Source organism: Podarcis liolepis (genome assembly GCF_965112155.1).
Source record: "Podarcis liolepis genome assembly, chromosome: 17".
Classification (NCBI taxonomy): domain Eukaryota; kingdom Metazoa; phylum Chordata; class Lepidosauria; order Squamata; family Lacertidae; genus Podarcis; species Podarcis liolepis.
The window spans coordinates 2,125,175-2,140,544 of NC_139571.1; the positions used below are offsets into that span (position 1 = coordinate 2,125,175).

The window sequence follows — 15,370 nt, forward strand, 5'->3', positions numbered from 1 at the left end:
AACACAGCCATCCTTTGAAATTTGTAACACAGTTCTTCAGCCAAATAATGTGTACACAAATACATGTACTAGGGTAAAGTGGGCATAAAATACACATATTTGTTAAAATAACATTAAAATGCATTGTATATGGGGAAATTGCTTTACACAAAGGGATAGATTTGGCAAAACTGCATATAAACTTAGGAGTTGCAATCACAGGAAATATTCTAAATAGTTCTGTCTCTTTGCACCCTTGGGAATTCTTCCCAGCAGATTTAAGAAAGTACTTAAAAAACCCCTGAAAGGATCTAGGATGTTTTTTTTCCAGCTTGGTGTGTGTCCTGCCTGTTGCACAGGGTGAAAAACCAGCCACAGACTACAGACCAATGTCAACTGACTGTGCTTTTACCTCCTTTCATTCACCTGCGGTTCACTGCAAGGCTAGAGCAAGAACAGCCTCCTCCAAAATTACCACAGGTAAGACTCAATTCGTGCTGTGGGAAAGATGAGATTTATGGTCTATTGTATTTAGAAATACAGAGCATCATTCCAATGAGGTTTGGGAGAATGGAAGACTAGAATCCAAGACGCATTGCAATTCTCATTGGGTTTATAGAAAGAAAAAGGATGTGGGGATTAACAGATCAGGGCTAATTTATTGGTTAGGAGTTGATGATCCTACTCTCTTCCTCAGTTTCTTGGAAAGCTGTAGGTTCTTACACAAGAACGTAAAAAGAGCCTGTTGGATCAGGCAAATGTCACCTTATGAAGGGCTTTGTTCTGCTGTTGTTGTGTTGTAGTGCAAGAGTGCCCCTCCAGACAGCAACAACGCAGAAACACAGGGAGCACCTGACGAAGTGGATGGGTGTGTGGATGGTCCAGTATAAACCCACCAACAATGGACTACCTTCGCATCAGTGCACATGCAAAACCACCCATCTGGGTGGGCATTCAGTTTCTTTGGGTGGAGGATTTAATTGGACCTAGTATCATTAGAAAGCCAGACACCGTCTCATTCAAAAGCCTTCAGGGACCAGTTTACTTGGAGGATGGCCTGACCCCCTATATCCCCACCCCCAACTACTTCAATCTGTGCAACGGACACAGTTCCAGGTGCCATGTAATTCTTGTTCCACACTGTGCTCTTTTCAGTAATTGCTTAAAACATTTTTATTCAGAAATGTATTTGATTTCCTTTTCGCTACCATTGATTTTAAGCACCATTTGCATATTTTAAAATATTTTTATCGACCATTTTAAAGTTTTATGTTTTTGTTAACTGCTTCAGGGATCTTGTTTGTTTGTTTACAATCAAGTGGTTTATAGATTTCAGCCCTCTGGGAGTGGCATGGTCTCATAGCCCATAGTGTGAACTGAGTATGAGCAGGTAAGAAGGAAAATGTGAGTGAGAAAAGAGGTGGGGAAATGTGACAACTTTGGGTTCAGGACTTTGCTCGTGCTCATGCCTGGTGGGCCTGAGAGGTCTGCCTTTTGGGAGTGGGATGCACATTTTAGGTAAACATTTGACTGTGGGGCTGAGTGCATTTGCTGGGCTCATACGCGAGATTCACCTAGAGAGGAGGAAGTTATTTCCTCCCCACGCTTGGCTGGGGCGCCACAACCTACAGCTGGAGGGATGTTCCCCTACCAGAGTTATATACTTCTTTGAATTAAATCAACTGTTTTAATGTGGGCTTGCAATTCCCCCAACATGATCTTTTTTACAAGCTGTCTCATAAACTTTCTTTGTGGTTATGGGGGGTTGGGTTGTTTTTCAAAGGGAGATTGAAAAATAGCAGGGATGGGAAAGATTCATGATTCAAAGCATGTTGTATCTCCTGTTTCTCTTGCAGAATAATGGTACTCACAATATTTTTTTTTAATCTCTGATAGGTTTTTCTGCAATGACTGTGTATCTCCAGCATTCTTTGCCTTGTGTTCATTGTCTTACACTCTCTCTTCTACTTCCCGACATAGGATCATAGAATTGCAGAGTTGGAAAGGACCCCAAGAGTCATCTAGTCCAACCCTCTGCAGTGCAGGAGAGAGTCTTCTAACAGGATGGAGGTAGACAACAGGACCACTGTCTCTGAATTCATCCTCCTAGGCATCACGAGCCAGCAAGACTGGAACATGTTGTTCTTCACTACCTTCCTGATTATATACATCATCACAGTGCTGGGAAACCTGACTATTGTACTGGCCATAAGGTTGGATAGCCACCTCCTCCATACTCCCATGTACTTCTTCCTCAGCAACCTCTCCTTTGTGGACGTCTGCTTCACAACAACCATCGTGCCCCAGATGTTGGCCAATACAGTCTCGGGAGTGAGGAAGATCTCATATGGTGGGTGCCTGGCACAGATGTACTTCTTCATTGCTTTTGGCATCAGTGACAGCTTTCTTTTGGCATCCATGGCACTGGACCGCTATGTGGCCATCTGTCGGCCTCTGCATTATGCCACAGTGATGAGCAACAGGACATGCCTACTAATGGTGGCTGCCTCCTGGCTGACCTCTCACCTCCATGCTCTCCTGCACACCCTCCTAACATCCCACCTCTCTTTCTGTGCCTCCAATCAAGTGCCTCACTTCTTTTGTGATGTCTTCCCATTGCTGAAGATCTCTTGCTCCAACACCTATCTGAACACTCTGATAGTGCACACAGAAGGAGCTCTGATTGTTAATGGAGCTCTAGCATTCATTGTCCTGTCATATACACGCATCCTGATAGCTGTGTTGAGGGTTCCATCTAAGGAGGGAAAGTGGAAGGCTTTCTCTACCTGTGGGTCCCACCTGGCTGTGGTGACCCTATTTTATGGCACTGTCATCTGGGTCTACTTCCAGCCCTCATCCAGCTTCTCAGCTGAGAAGGATACACTGGCTGCCATCATGTACACTGTGGTTACACCCATGCTGAACCCCTTCATCTACACTCTGAGAAATGACAAGATGAAGGAAGCCCTGAGGAAGCTTATTGGAAGCAAAGTCAACTAAACTCCTAAAGGATGTAAGCCAGTATTTTGTGAATGCCTCTGATGAATGGGGATGGTTTCTGCCTTCGTGTGGTATCAATGTAGAATCCTTATGATCACAGCATTTCACACAGGAAGTGTTGATGAGAATAACTGGTGAAAAGAGAGATAATGGTTTTCATGTTGATCCAAGGGTTTCTATGTCACAGAATTACAGAATCGTAGAGTTGGAAGAGACCACAAGGGCCATCGAGTCCAACCCCCTGCCAAGCAGGAAACACCATCAGAGCACTCCTGACATATGGTTGTCAAGCCTCTGCTTAAAGACCTCCAAAGTAGGAGACTCCACCACACTCCTTGGCAGCAAATTCCACTGTCGAACAGCTCTTACTGTCAGGAAGTTCTTCCTAATGTTTAGGTGGAATCTTCTTTCTAAAGCATCCATGACAGAAGACCATCCAACCTCTGCTTAGAAATCTCCAAGGAAGGAGAGTCCACCATCTCCCAAGGGAGACCATTCCACTGTCAAACAGCTCTTACTGTCAGAAAGTTCTTCCTGGTGTTTAGTTGGAATCTCTTTTCTTGTACCTTGAAGCCATCGGTTCATGTCTTACCCTCCGGAGCAGGAGAAAACAAGCTTGCTCCCTCTTCTATGGGTCAGCCCTTTGTTGTCTTTTGAATTTTCCCTGCCAAGAGATGCCACTTCTTAGGCTGACATACTGAATGGCTGACTGTCCAGCCATTCAGTGCATAACTATGGCATATTGATTATAATTGTAAGAATAATGCAGTGGCACATTCACACATGAAGCTCTCCTATCAGGAGGCTGGCCATGTCTCCTACTTTGCAGAGCACAGTCCTCTATTTGAAGGGGTGTCCTGTCCAAGTCCATATTAATATTACAAGACCATAATAATGGAGAGCTTTGTCTATCTGCACTTAGTAACATCAGGACAGCAGACTGAAGAGGCACACTGGGTATCTGCTCACTGTCTTCCCTCTAATATGCTGGCTGTTTTGCCATAATAACAAACAAACACTGTCTTCCCCAGTATGGTGAAATGTATTGCATTTTTATTTGAATTGTAAGAATTATGCAAATTTAATATGTGCCAGCAAATTTTATGCAAATCTAGGCTGTATTGCATCTTCATTTTTGCAATGTTTAAGTAACCACCCTACATATAAAACAGATTTGACTCAAGGTCAGAACCACTGAAGCATTGCATACAATCAAAATAGGTTCCACACAAGACTAAACTGCAATATTATGAAGGGATCTGCTTCCCCCTAGGCAGGATCCTTCAATAAGGTCACAAGTACATTTCATTCAGCAAAGGTTTCTAACACCAAATGAAAGGCTTCTGTTTGCAAGTCTGCAAGTTTGCAAGCCTGTTCTGTTGTTTCCTGCTGGTGTGTACAGGGAGTGCCTGATAGCCTCCAATTTGCCCCTCAGACACCGTAATTCTCTAAATCACCCTAATGCTGGGTTCTCTTTCCATTGAATGGGGGTTGTTTCAATTACTTTCCTCTATTTTTTCCCCTTTAGATGAGAGGCTGTCAGTGATTAAAGGCTTCTTCCACCTTGCCAGAGTGGAAACTGGCATTGGGCAATTCAGAGAAGCTAGTCAAGCAGTCAGTCATAGTTAATTCCTATTATTATTATTATTATTATTATTATTATTATTATTATTATTATTATTTATTTTATGATGATGATGATGATGATGATCCCTGCCCATCTGACTGGATTGCCATCTAAATATATATAACTAGATGCATGTCTGAATGCCAAGCCTGGTTTTTGCAAAACTTAACTTCCTCCTATGGTGACCATGCATCTTACTTTACAGAGGACAGTCTTCTATTTTGAAGGGCTATAAGAAAACAGCCATCCGTCTGAAGGTGTTCCCTGTTTGAAGCCCTGTCTTCCTTAAGTCTGCTTTGAAGACAAAGACAGAAAAGAGCACAGAGGTATTGAAGTTGTCCTTCAGCAATGAGAACCCGAACAACTGATTGGGAAGGCACACAGTTCATTTGTCAACATTTTCCCCACTTGGGTGAGATGCACTGTACTTCTGTTTAAATTATGGTAATCTTTTCTAAATTTGCATATACAGAATATACAATTTTTATGCAAATCTCTCTGTGTGTGTGTCCTCTTTTTTCGCGACCCTTGAGTGACCACTGTACTACTTCCTCCAAATGTTTGTCTGGGTACTAAAATACTACTACTACTACTACTACTACTACTACAACTACTACTGCTGCTGCTGCTAATAATAATAGTAGTAGTACTTGGCTCTGGGTGGCTTCCAGCAGAGAATTAAAGAACCCACAATACATCAGACATTGAAAGCTTCCCAATACAGGCAGTGGTGGAGGAAGCCGCTTGAGTGCCTGGGGCGGGGCGGGGGTGGGGCGAGCCACCCATAGGGTTGGGGTGAGGGCAGGACAAGCCATCCATGGGGCGGGGCACACCATGGGGCCTCCAGAGTCTGCCTGCCTCCTCCCACTCAGCCGTCCTACAGCTGGGGGGGGGGGTGAGGCAGTGGGCGGACTATCTGGGCAGCATGGAGCCTGCACGCGCCCAAGCCACCGCCTCACTTCCAGGAGAGATGCGTGGCTGCAGGTGGTGAGTGCCACCCGTCATTTTGTCACCCCCCTCAGTGGTGACACCCAGGGCGGCCTGCACCTACCGCGCACCCCTTCCTCCACCCCTGAATACAGGGCAGACTTCAGGTGTCTACAGATGGTTGTATAATTGTTTTGCTTTTTATAATAATTTTTATTAATTTTTCATTAATAATAATCCAATAAAGGTAAAGGGACCCCTGACCATTAGGTCCAGTCGTGGCTGACTCTGGGGTTGCGGCACTCATCTCGCTATGAGCCACAAATACAATACCAAATCATAATACAATTAAAAGAGCAAATTATTCCATATGAAATTAAACATTTTTGGGTGACTTCCCGTGTTCTGATTTTGGGGAGATGCTGTTGTTATTCCTTCTTCGTGCTTCCATTCTTATTTAATCCAAGTAATACAGTTCCAATGTTAATCCTTTATCTTAGCAGCCATTGACATAATGACTTTCATTCATGTTTAACTGTTCCATATCTGTTAGTTTGCCAGAGGGGTTTATATCTTGTAACTTTCTGTGTGGAATACATTTTAATGTTTGTCTTTCCTTTCCTGTTGCTGGCATCCCACCACCACCACCACCACTCCGAGAACTTATTTCTTACTGTGCAATCTTCTCCGCCATCTTTCTTTGGCATCTAGCCTTTGCTCCAGGCAGACTTCCAGCATTTCTCTTCGATCTCTTACCGTCCTTTAACAAGCTGGTATCTCTTCCAAGCCGTAATAAATCAAAGTCAGGGTCCTCATTAGGGGGGTATACAAAACATCCCATATTCCACACAGTTCCACTCTTTCAATTAGTCCGTGCAAATTATGTTTTTGTTGATTCCCTCTCGCATACCATTAATAGTTGCAATCCAATTATATTCCATTAGAAATTATTTTCCTTTCTTCTGTGAAGGGTTACCAAATCATAAAAACACATGAATGAAACAAAGGCTTCCCTCCACCCACCTTCCAATCCAGTTACAGTGGTACCTTGGGTTAAGAACTTAATTCGTTCTGGAGGTCCGTTCTTAACCTGCAACTGTTCTTAACCTAATGGGGCCTCCTGGTGCCGCTGCGCCATCACTGCACGATATCTGTTCTCATCCTGAAGCAGAGTTCTTAACCTGAGGTACTACTTCCGGGTTAGCGGAGTCTGTAACCTGAAGCGTTTGTAACCCAAAGCGTTTGTAACGGGTGGTACCACTGTGCAATGGTAGTCCTCTCCAGATCGAGACCTTGGCACTCAGTGGCTGATTCATTTAGCAGGTTATCTTATCTCCTTCCAGAACATGTCTGTTTCTTAAGTCCAAATTCATATCTATCTTAAAAAACAGAGGAACTGCTGCTCATAGTGACTGCGTTGGAGAGTTACCAATACGTGCAGTGCTATGCATTCGGCATCCTCTGCCCCCGCATTGTAGAAGTGAAAAGCAGGTATCGGACGATCTGCGAGTGTGAGCTCAGCCCCCCAACCCGGGGAGGGGGGGCTTGCAAGGATAATTTCTCTCAGATTATCCTTAATTGGCTGAACACCCAGCTTCTGCTATCATGGGAACTGCTGTTGACCATGGTGGCTCAAGCAGGAAGTCAACAGTCGTATAATTTTGGGTTTTGTTTGTTTGTTTTTGTTCAGCTTTTTAAAATGTACAAGTAAATACATAGATAACAAATACATACATTGCTAACTTCTATATAAATCAAATAATATCAGACTTTGAAACCTTACATCTCAACATATATAAAAAAGAAAGAAAGAAGAAACGAGAAAAAACAAAGACAATAACAAAAAATTTAAAAAGATTCAATAAGTATCTTTTGTTAGATACAATTCAATACGATTCAGTCCTATCATAGCATTTCTCATATATGATACCTTTCCATATGGATTGAATCTCTTTACCTATTTTAATTATTCTGATGTGGTGGACTTTCATCTTACTAATTCCCCCCCCCCCCCTGCATTTGATGTTTTCTCCTCACCTTGGTATGAGGGAGCGATGTATCCCTATTTACGGAGTTATTCCAAAAACAACCAAATCTCAGAGGTGGAACCTTGTTTCCTTAAGTAATTACTGAAGCATTCCCACTCTTTTTAAAGATTATCTGCAGACTTATTTGTAATTGATTCTGTCATTTTTGCAAGTCCCAAGTACTCGCAAAGTTTTAGTTGCCATTCCTCTCTTGAAAGGATAGTCTCGCTCTTCCAGTACTTTGCCACTAATACTCTAGCTGTGGTTGCTGCATAGAGAAATATTCTTCTTCTTTCATATGGAATGTTATTTGTTAGAATCCCTAGTAGGAATGCTTCCGGGTTTTTATTGAATGTTAATTTTAATATATTTTTTAACTCTTCGAAGACCGTGTCCCAGATTTTTTAATTTCTAGGCACGTCTACCACATGTGGAAGAAAGTTCCTTCATGGGATTTGCATCTCCAACATTTATTGTTGTAACTTTTTGTTGTTTAGTCATTTAGTCGTGTCCGACTCTTCGTGACCCCCTGGACCAGAGCACGCCAGGCACTCCTGTCTTCCCCTGCCTCCCGCAGTTTGGTCAAACTCATGCTGGTAGCTTCGAGAACACTATCCAACCATCTTGTCCTCTGTCGTCCCCTTCTCCTTGTGCCCTCAATCTTTCCCAACATCAGGGTCTTTTCCAGGGAGTCTCCTCTTCTCATGAGGTGGCCAAAGTATTGGAGCCTCAGCTTCAGGATCTGTCCTTCCAGTGAGCACTCAGGGCTGATTTCCTTCAGAATGGAGAGGTTTGATCTTCTTGCAGGTCCATGGGACTCTCAAGAGTCTCCTCCAGCACCATAATTCAAAAGCATCAATTCTTCGGGAATCAGCCTTCTTTATGGTCCAGCTCTCACTTCCATACAACACTACTGGGAAAACCATAGCTTTAACTATACAGACCTTTGTTGGCAAGGTGATGTCTCTGCTTTTTAAGATGCTGTCTAGGTTTGTCATTGCTTTTCTCCCAAGGAGCAGGCGTCTTTTAATTTCGTGACGGCTGTCACCATCTGCAATGTTCATGGAGGCCTAGAAAGAAGAAGAAGAAGAAGAGTTTGGATTTGATATCCCGCCTTTCACTCCCCTTCAGGAGTCTCAAAGCGGCTCACATTCTCCTTTCCCTTCCTCCCCCACAACAAACACTCTGTGAGGTGAGTGGGGCTGAGAGACTTCAAGAAGTGTGACTGGCCCAAGGTCACCCAGCAGCTGCATGTGGAGGAGCGGAGACGCGAACCCGGTTCCCAGATTACGTGACTACCGCTCTTAACCACTACACCACACTGAGAGTAAAATCTCTCACTGCCTCCATTTCTTCCCCTTCTATTTGCCATGAGGTGATGGGCCCAGTGGCCATGATCTTTGTTTTTTTGATGTTGAGCTTCAGACCATATTTTGTACTCTCCTCTTTCACCCTCATTAAAAGGTTCTTGAATTCCTCCTCACTTTCTGACATCAAGGTTGTGTCATCTGCATATCTGAGGTTGTTGATATTTCTTCTGGCAATCTTAATTCCGGCTTGGGATTCATCCAGCCCAGCCTTTTGCATGATGAATTCTGCATATAAGTTAAATAAGCAGAGAGACAATAAACAGCTTTGTCGTACTCCTTTCCCAATTTTGAACCAACCAGTTGTTCCATATCCAGTTCTAACGGTAACTTGTCCCACATAGAGATTTCTCAGGAGTCAGATGAAGTGATCAGGCACTCCCATTTCTTTGAGAACTTGCCATAGTTTCATAGAATCATAGAATCATAGAATCATAGAGTTGGAAGAGACCACAAGGGCCATCGAGTCCAACCCCCTGCCAAGCAGGAAACACCATCAGAGCACTCCTGACATATGGTTGTCAAGCCTCTGCTTAAAGACCTCCAAAGTAGGAGACTCCACCACACTCCTTGGCAGCAAATTCCACTGTCAAACAGCTCTTACTGTCAGGAAGTTCTTCCTAATGTTTAGGTGGAATCTTCTTTCTTGTAGTTTGGATCCATTGCTCCGTGTCCGCTTCTCTGGAGCAGCAGAAAACAACCTTTCTCCCTCCTCTATGTGACACCCTTTTATCTATTTGAACATGGCTATCATATCACCCCTTAACCTCCTCTTCTCCAGGCTAAACATGCCCAGCTCCCTTAGCCGTTCCTCATAAGGCATCGTTTCCAGGCCTTTGACCATTTTGGTTGCCCTCCTCTGGACACGTTCCAGTTTGTCAGTGTCCTTCTTGAATTGTGGTGCCCAGAACTGGACACAGTATTCCAGGTGAGGTCTGACCAGAGCAGAATACAGTGGCACTATTCCTTCCCTTGATCTAGATGCTATACTCCTATTGATGAGGCCCAGAATTGCATTGGCTTTTTTAGCTGCCGCGTCACACTGTTGGCTCATGTCAAGTTTGTGGTCAACCAAGACTCCTAGATCCTTTTCACATGTACTGCTCTCAAGCCAGGTGTCACCCATCTTGTATTTGTGCCTCTCATTTTTTTTGCCCAAGTGCAATACTTTACATTTCTCCCTGTTAAAATTCATCTTGTTTGTTTTGGCCCAGTTTTCTAATCTGTCAAGGTCGTTTTGAAGTGTGATCCTGTCCTCTGGGGTGTTAGCCACCCCTCCCAGTTTGGTGTCATCTGCAAATTTGATCAGGATGCCCTTGAGTCCATCATCCAAGTCTGCTGTTTGCTGTGGTCGACACAGTCAAAGGCTTTTGCATAGTCAATGAAGCAGAAGTAGATGTCTTTCTGGAACTCTCTAGCTTTCTCTATAATCCAGTGCATGTTTGCAATTTGGTCTCTGATTCCTCTGCCTCTTCTAAATCCAGCTTGCACTTCTGGGAGTTCTCGGTCCATATACTGCTTGAGCCTTCCTTGTAGAATTTAAACATAACCTTGCTGGCGTGTGAAATGAGTGCAATTGTATGGTAGTTGGAGCATTCTTTGGCACTGCCCTTCTTTGGGACTGGGATGTAGACTGATCTTCTCCAATCCTCTGGCCACTGCTGAGTTTTCCAAACTTGCTGGCATATTGAGTGTAGCACCTTAACAGCATCATCTTTTAAAATTTTAAATAGTTCAGCTGGAATACCATCACTTCCGCTGGCCTTGTTATTTGCAGTGCTTTCTAAGGCCCATTTGACTTCACTCTCCAGGATGTCTGGCTCAAGGTCAGCAACCACACTACCTGGGGTGTACGAGACATCCATTTCTTTCTGGTATAATTCCTCTTTGTATTCTTGCCACCTCTTCTTGATGTCTTCTGCTTCTGTTAGGTCCTTACCACTTTTGTCCTTTATTATGGTAATCTTTGTACGAAATGTCCCTTTCATATCTCCAATTTTCTTGAACAGATCTCTGGTTCTTCCCATTCTGTTGTTTTCCTCTATTTCTTTGCATTGCTCATTTAAGAAGGCATTCTTGTCTCACCTTGCTATTTTTTGGAAATCTGCATTCAATTTCCTGTATCTCCTTCGCATTTTGCTTGCCTTCTCTCCCCCACTATTTGTAAGGCCTCGTTGGACAGCCACTTTGCTTTCTTGTATTTCCTTTTCATTGGGATGGTTTTCATTGCTGCCTCCTGTATAATGTTACGAGCCTCCATCCATAGTTCTTCAGGCACTCTGTCCACCAAATCTAAATCCTTAAACCTATTCCTCACTTCCACTGTGTATTCATAAGGGATTTGATTTAGATTGTATCTTACCGGTCCAGTGGTTTTTCTTACTTTCTTCAGTTTAAGCTGGAATTTTGCTATAAGAAGCTGATGATCTGAGCCACAGTCAGCTCCAGGTCTTGTTTTTGCTGACTGTATAGAGCTTCTCCATCTTTGGCTGCAGAGAATATAATCAATCTGATTTTGATGCTGCCCATCTGATGATGTCCATGTGTAGAGTCATCTCTTGTGTTGTTGGAAAACCAGCTTGTTCTCTTGGCAGAACTCTATTAGCCTTTGTCCTGCTTCATTTTGAACTCCAAGGCCAAACTTGCCAGTTGTTCCTTTTATCTCTTGACTCCCTACTTTAGCATTCCAATCCCCTATAATGAGATGAACACCCTTCTTTGGTGTCATTTCTATAAGGTGTTGTAAGTCTTCATAGAATTGGTCAATTTCAGTTTCTTCAGCACCAGTAGTTGGTGCATAAACTTGGATTACTGTGATGTTAAAAGGTCTGCCTTGGACTCGTATCGAGATCATTCTATCATTTTTGAGATTGCATCCCAGTACAGCTCCCGCCACTCTTTTGTTGACTATGAGGGCCACTCCATTTCTTTTATGGGATTCTTGCCCACAGTAGTAGATATGATGGTCATCCGAACTGAACTCGCCCATTTCTGTCCATTTTAGTTCACTGATGCCCAGGATGTCAATATTTATTCTTGCCATCTCATTTTTTACCACATCCAACTTACCAAGGTTCATAGTTCTTACATTCCCCATTCCTATGCAATATTTTTCTTTACAGCATTGGACTTTCATAGAATCATAGAATCATAGAGTTGGAAGAGACCACAAGGGCCATCGAGTCCAACCCCCTGCCAATCAGGAAACACCATCAGAGCACTCCTGACATATGGTTGTCAAGCCTCTGCTTAAAGACCTCCAAAGTAGGAGACTCCACCACACTCCTTGGCAGCAAATTCCACTGTCGAACAGCTCTTACTGTCAGGAAGTTCTTCCTAATGTTTAGATGGAATCTTCTTTCTTGTAGTTTGGATCCACTGCTCCGTGTCCGCTTCTCTGGAGCAGCAGAAAAAAACCTTTCTCCCTCCTCTATATGACATCCTTTTATATATTTGAACATGGCTATCATATCACCCCTTAACCTCCTCTTCTCCAAGCTAAACATGCCCAGCTCCCTTAGCCGTTCCTCATAAGGCATGGTTTCCAGGCCTTTGACCATTTTGGTTGCCCTCCTCTGGACACGTTCCAGTTTGTCAGTGTCCTTCTTGAACTGTGGTGCCCAGAACTGGACACAGTACTCCAGGTGAGGTCTGACCAGAGCAGAATACAGTGGCACTATTACTTCCCTTGATCTAGATGCTATACTCCTATTGATGCAGCCCAGAATTGCATTGGCTTTTTTAGCTGCCGCGTCACACTGTTGGCTCATGTCAAGTTTGTGGTCAACCAAGACTCCTAGATCCTTTTCACATGTACTGCTCTCAAGCCAGGTGTCACCCATCTTGTATTTGTGCCTCTAATTTTTTTTGCCCAAGTGCAATACTTTACATTTCTCCCTGTTAAAATTCATCTTGTTTGTTTTTGCTCAGTTCTCTAATTCCTTTCGCTTCCAGGCATATCCGCAACTGAGCGTCCTTTCGGCTTTGGCCCAACCGCTTCATCAGCTCTGAATCTACTTGTACTTGTCCTCCGCTCTTCCTCAGTAGCATGTTGGACGCCTTCCGACCTGAGGGGCTCATCTTCCAGCGTCATAATTTTTATATGCCTGTTGTCTTGGTCCATGGAGTTTTCTTGGCAGGGATACTGGAGTGGCTTGCCAGTTCCTGCTCCAGGAGGATCACGTTTGGTCAAAACTCTCCACTATGACCTGTCCATCTTGGGTGGCCCTGCATGGCATAGCTCATAGCTTCTCTGAGTTATTCAAGCCCCTTCACCATGAAGGCGGTTGTAACTTTTATTTTAGCCAATTTTGAAGGGGTTAAATACCATCAAAACTGCATTTTCATGAAATTTTCTTTAATTAAATAACACACCATGAATTTTGGGTTTCTTTTCCACAACTCCTCCCATTTTTGTAATAGAATTACAGTTGTATAATTGTTTGTCTCCTTGACATCTGGTAGGAGAGCATTCCACAGGGCAGGTGCCACTACCAAGAAGGTCTTCTGCCTGGTTCCCTGTACCCTCACTTCCTGCAGCAAGGGAACTGCCAGAAGGCCCTCAGAGCTGGACCTCTGGACCAGAGCTGGATGAGGGGGCAAAGACGCTCCTTCAGTTATACTGGGCCAAGGTCATTTATGGCTTTAAAGGCCAGTACCAACACTTTGAATTGTGCTCAGAAACGTACCAGGAGCCAGTGTGGATCCTTTAGGACTAGTCAGGAGTGCCAGCTTGGCTCTGTACCCGTGGATGCCTGGGGCCATGGGTGCCAGGCAGTGTGCATGGCCCTGGCACCAAAATTTGGGGGTGCCCATCCCCTTTATGGGGCATTTTGTGGTCCCCAGGGAGCTGTCACCTACGGGAACAGAGTTATATGGTCTCGGTGGCCACTCCCAGCTATCACATTCTGGATTAGTTGTAGTTTCTGAGTCACCTTCAAAGGTAGCCCCACATAGAGCTCATTGAAGTGGTCCAAGCGGGAGATAACTAGAGCAAGAACCACTCTGGTGAGACGGTGCACAGGCAGGTAGGGTGTCAGCCTGTGTACCAGATGGAGCTTGTAGACAGCCACCCTGGACACAGAGTTAACCTGCAAGAACTTGCAAACTAATTTTATTTTATTTTTATTAATCAATCCTGTACATTTCTTTTAATTAGTGGGAGAATAATCATCAGCTGGAAAGGGAAAGGCTTCTGGGCTGGATAACAAGTCCCTCTGAGTGCAGAGACACCAGTACTAGCTAAAGAAACTACAATTGTCCCCAAAGGGGTCTTTTTCAGGGAGTTGCACCAAGGGAAAGGAGCCTTAGATCATCTTCTCTCTCCCACAGGAAAAAGATTGAGGCAAATCATGACTTCCAGAGCAGCATAAGAAAGCTTTAAAAAAGCAGCCTGAGCGGCATCACACAAGAACTAACAAAGACACACGTTCTCTTTCCGCACAGGTATGATGGGAACTGGGAACTAAATAACGGAATCGAGGCCTGTTCTGATCTGTGGAAAGGGTCTCTCCAGCTGTTTTGTGGCTCAGGCTCCCAGAAGACCCAGTCAGAATGGCCAGTGGTGAGGGATTATGGGGGCTGAAGTCCAGCAACGTCCACCGGTTAGGGAAGACAGCTCTGTGGGGGCAGCTGAAAGGAATGAACTGGCATGTAGGAACAGAGATATCAGATCAACATTTGTAGTGACCAGTTCCTGACTCTAAACTTAATCACATCCAGTTCTACCTTATAAGATTCCAGAGCTTATTAAAAGCACTTCTGCGTCTAAGGTTGGCTTTCCTCCGAGGGTGTGACCCTCCAGATGTTTTTGGACTTGTATCAGGCACTTGGATAGGGAAACTTTTATTATCTATGGCAGCCTTCACCAACCTGGTACTCTCCAGATGTTGCTGAGCTCCAACTCCCAGCAGAAGGGTTAATGGTAAGGGATAATAGGGGTTGAAGTTCATCAAAATCTGTTGGGCCACAGGTTCTCCACCCTCAGGGACCTCTGCTCAAGTTGCTCCTCTCACCTCCCAAGCTTTCCTGCATCCAGTACAAATTCTTTGTCCTTTTCTTCAAAGAATTTACTCTCATCCTTCTCTTTTGACCTTCAATTACTCCCCCCATATCTTCATTCTTCCAACTCTACTGCCTCCTGCTGTCTCTCCACTCCTTCTCCCTTGATAGCTCCAAATACCTCTGAGCTGCCATCTCTGCTTCCTCTTTTAAATACCTCCTCAAAGCATGCCTTTCCCATAGAGTGTCAACCTATTGCCTGACATTCCCAACTGGCATGAACCTTAAATACCTATAACAACATCTGGGCATATTCATCCCTTGTTATTCTTTTATCTCCCATTCCTCCCTTTCCTTTTCTTCCCTGCCTTTGGACTGTAAATTCCTTGGGGAGCTTCTTTTTTAAAAAAGTTATGTAGACAATGGATACCGTGTAGAGCTGA

General features: G+C 44.0%; 3 protein-coding genes across 5 annotated transcripts in view; 2 read left to right on the forward strand and 1 right to left on the reverse strand.

Moving 5' to 3' along the window:
• LOC310696722 (intercellular adhesion molecule 2-like) overlaps positions 1-15,370 on the forward strand; it is a 167,864-nt gene that overhangs the window by 122,695 nt on the left and 29,799 nt on the right. The window lies entirely within an intron of this gene.
• Positions 1-15,370, reverse strand: part of SHFL (shiftless antiviral inhibitor of ribosomal frameshifting) — a 216,422-nt gene that overhangs the window by 115,680 nt on the left and 85,372 nt on the right. The gene's annotated exons all lie outside the window — the stretch shown is intronic.
• LOC310696731 (olfactory receptor 1f45-like) lies at positions 1,978-5,064 on the forward strand. 2 transcript variants are annotated; one of them, XM_083482643.1, is made up of 2 exons: positions 1,978-2,992; positions 4,812-5,064. In XM_083482643.1, the coding sequence occupies exon 1, from the start codon at positions 2,044-2,046 to the stop codon at positions 2,977-2,979; it is 936 nt and encodes a 311-aa protein (XP_083338769.1). In that variant the 5' UTR covers positions 1,978-2,043; the 3' UTR covers positions 2,980-2,992; positions 4,812-5,064. The 2 variants fall into 2 exon arrangements, with proteins under 2 accessions (XP_083338769.1, XP_083338768.1); XM_083482642.1 differs by having other exon boundaries at positions 4,834-5,064.

Coding starts and splice junctions, on each gene's coding strand:
- LOC310696731 (XM_083482643.1), top strand. CDS start 2,044: ATGGAGGTAGACAACAGGACCACTGTCTCTGAATTCATCCTCCTAGGC.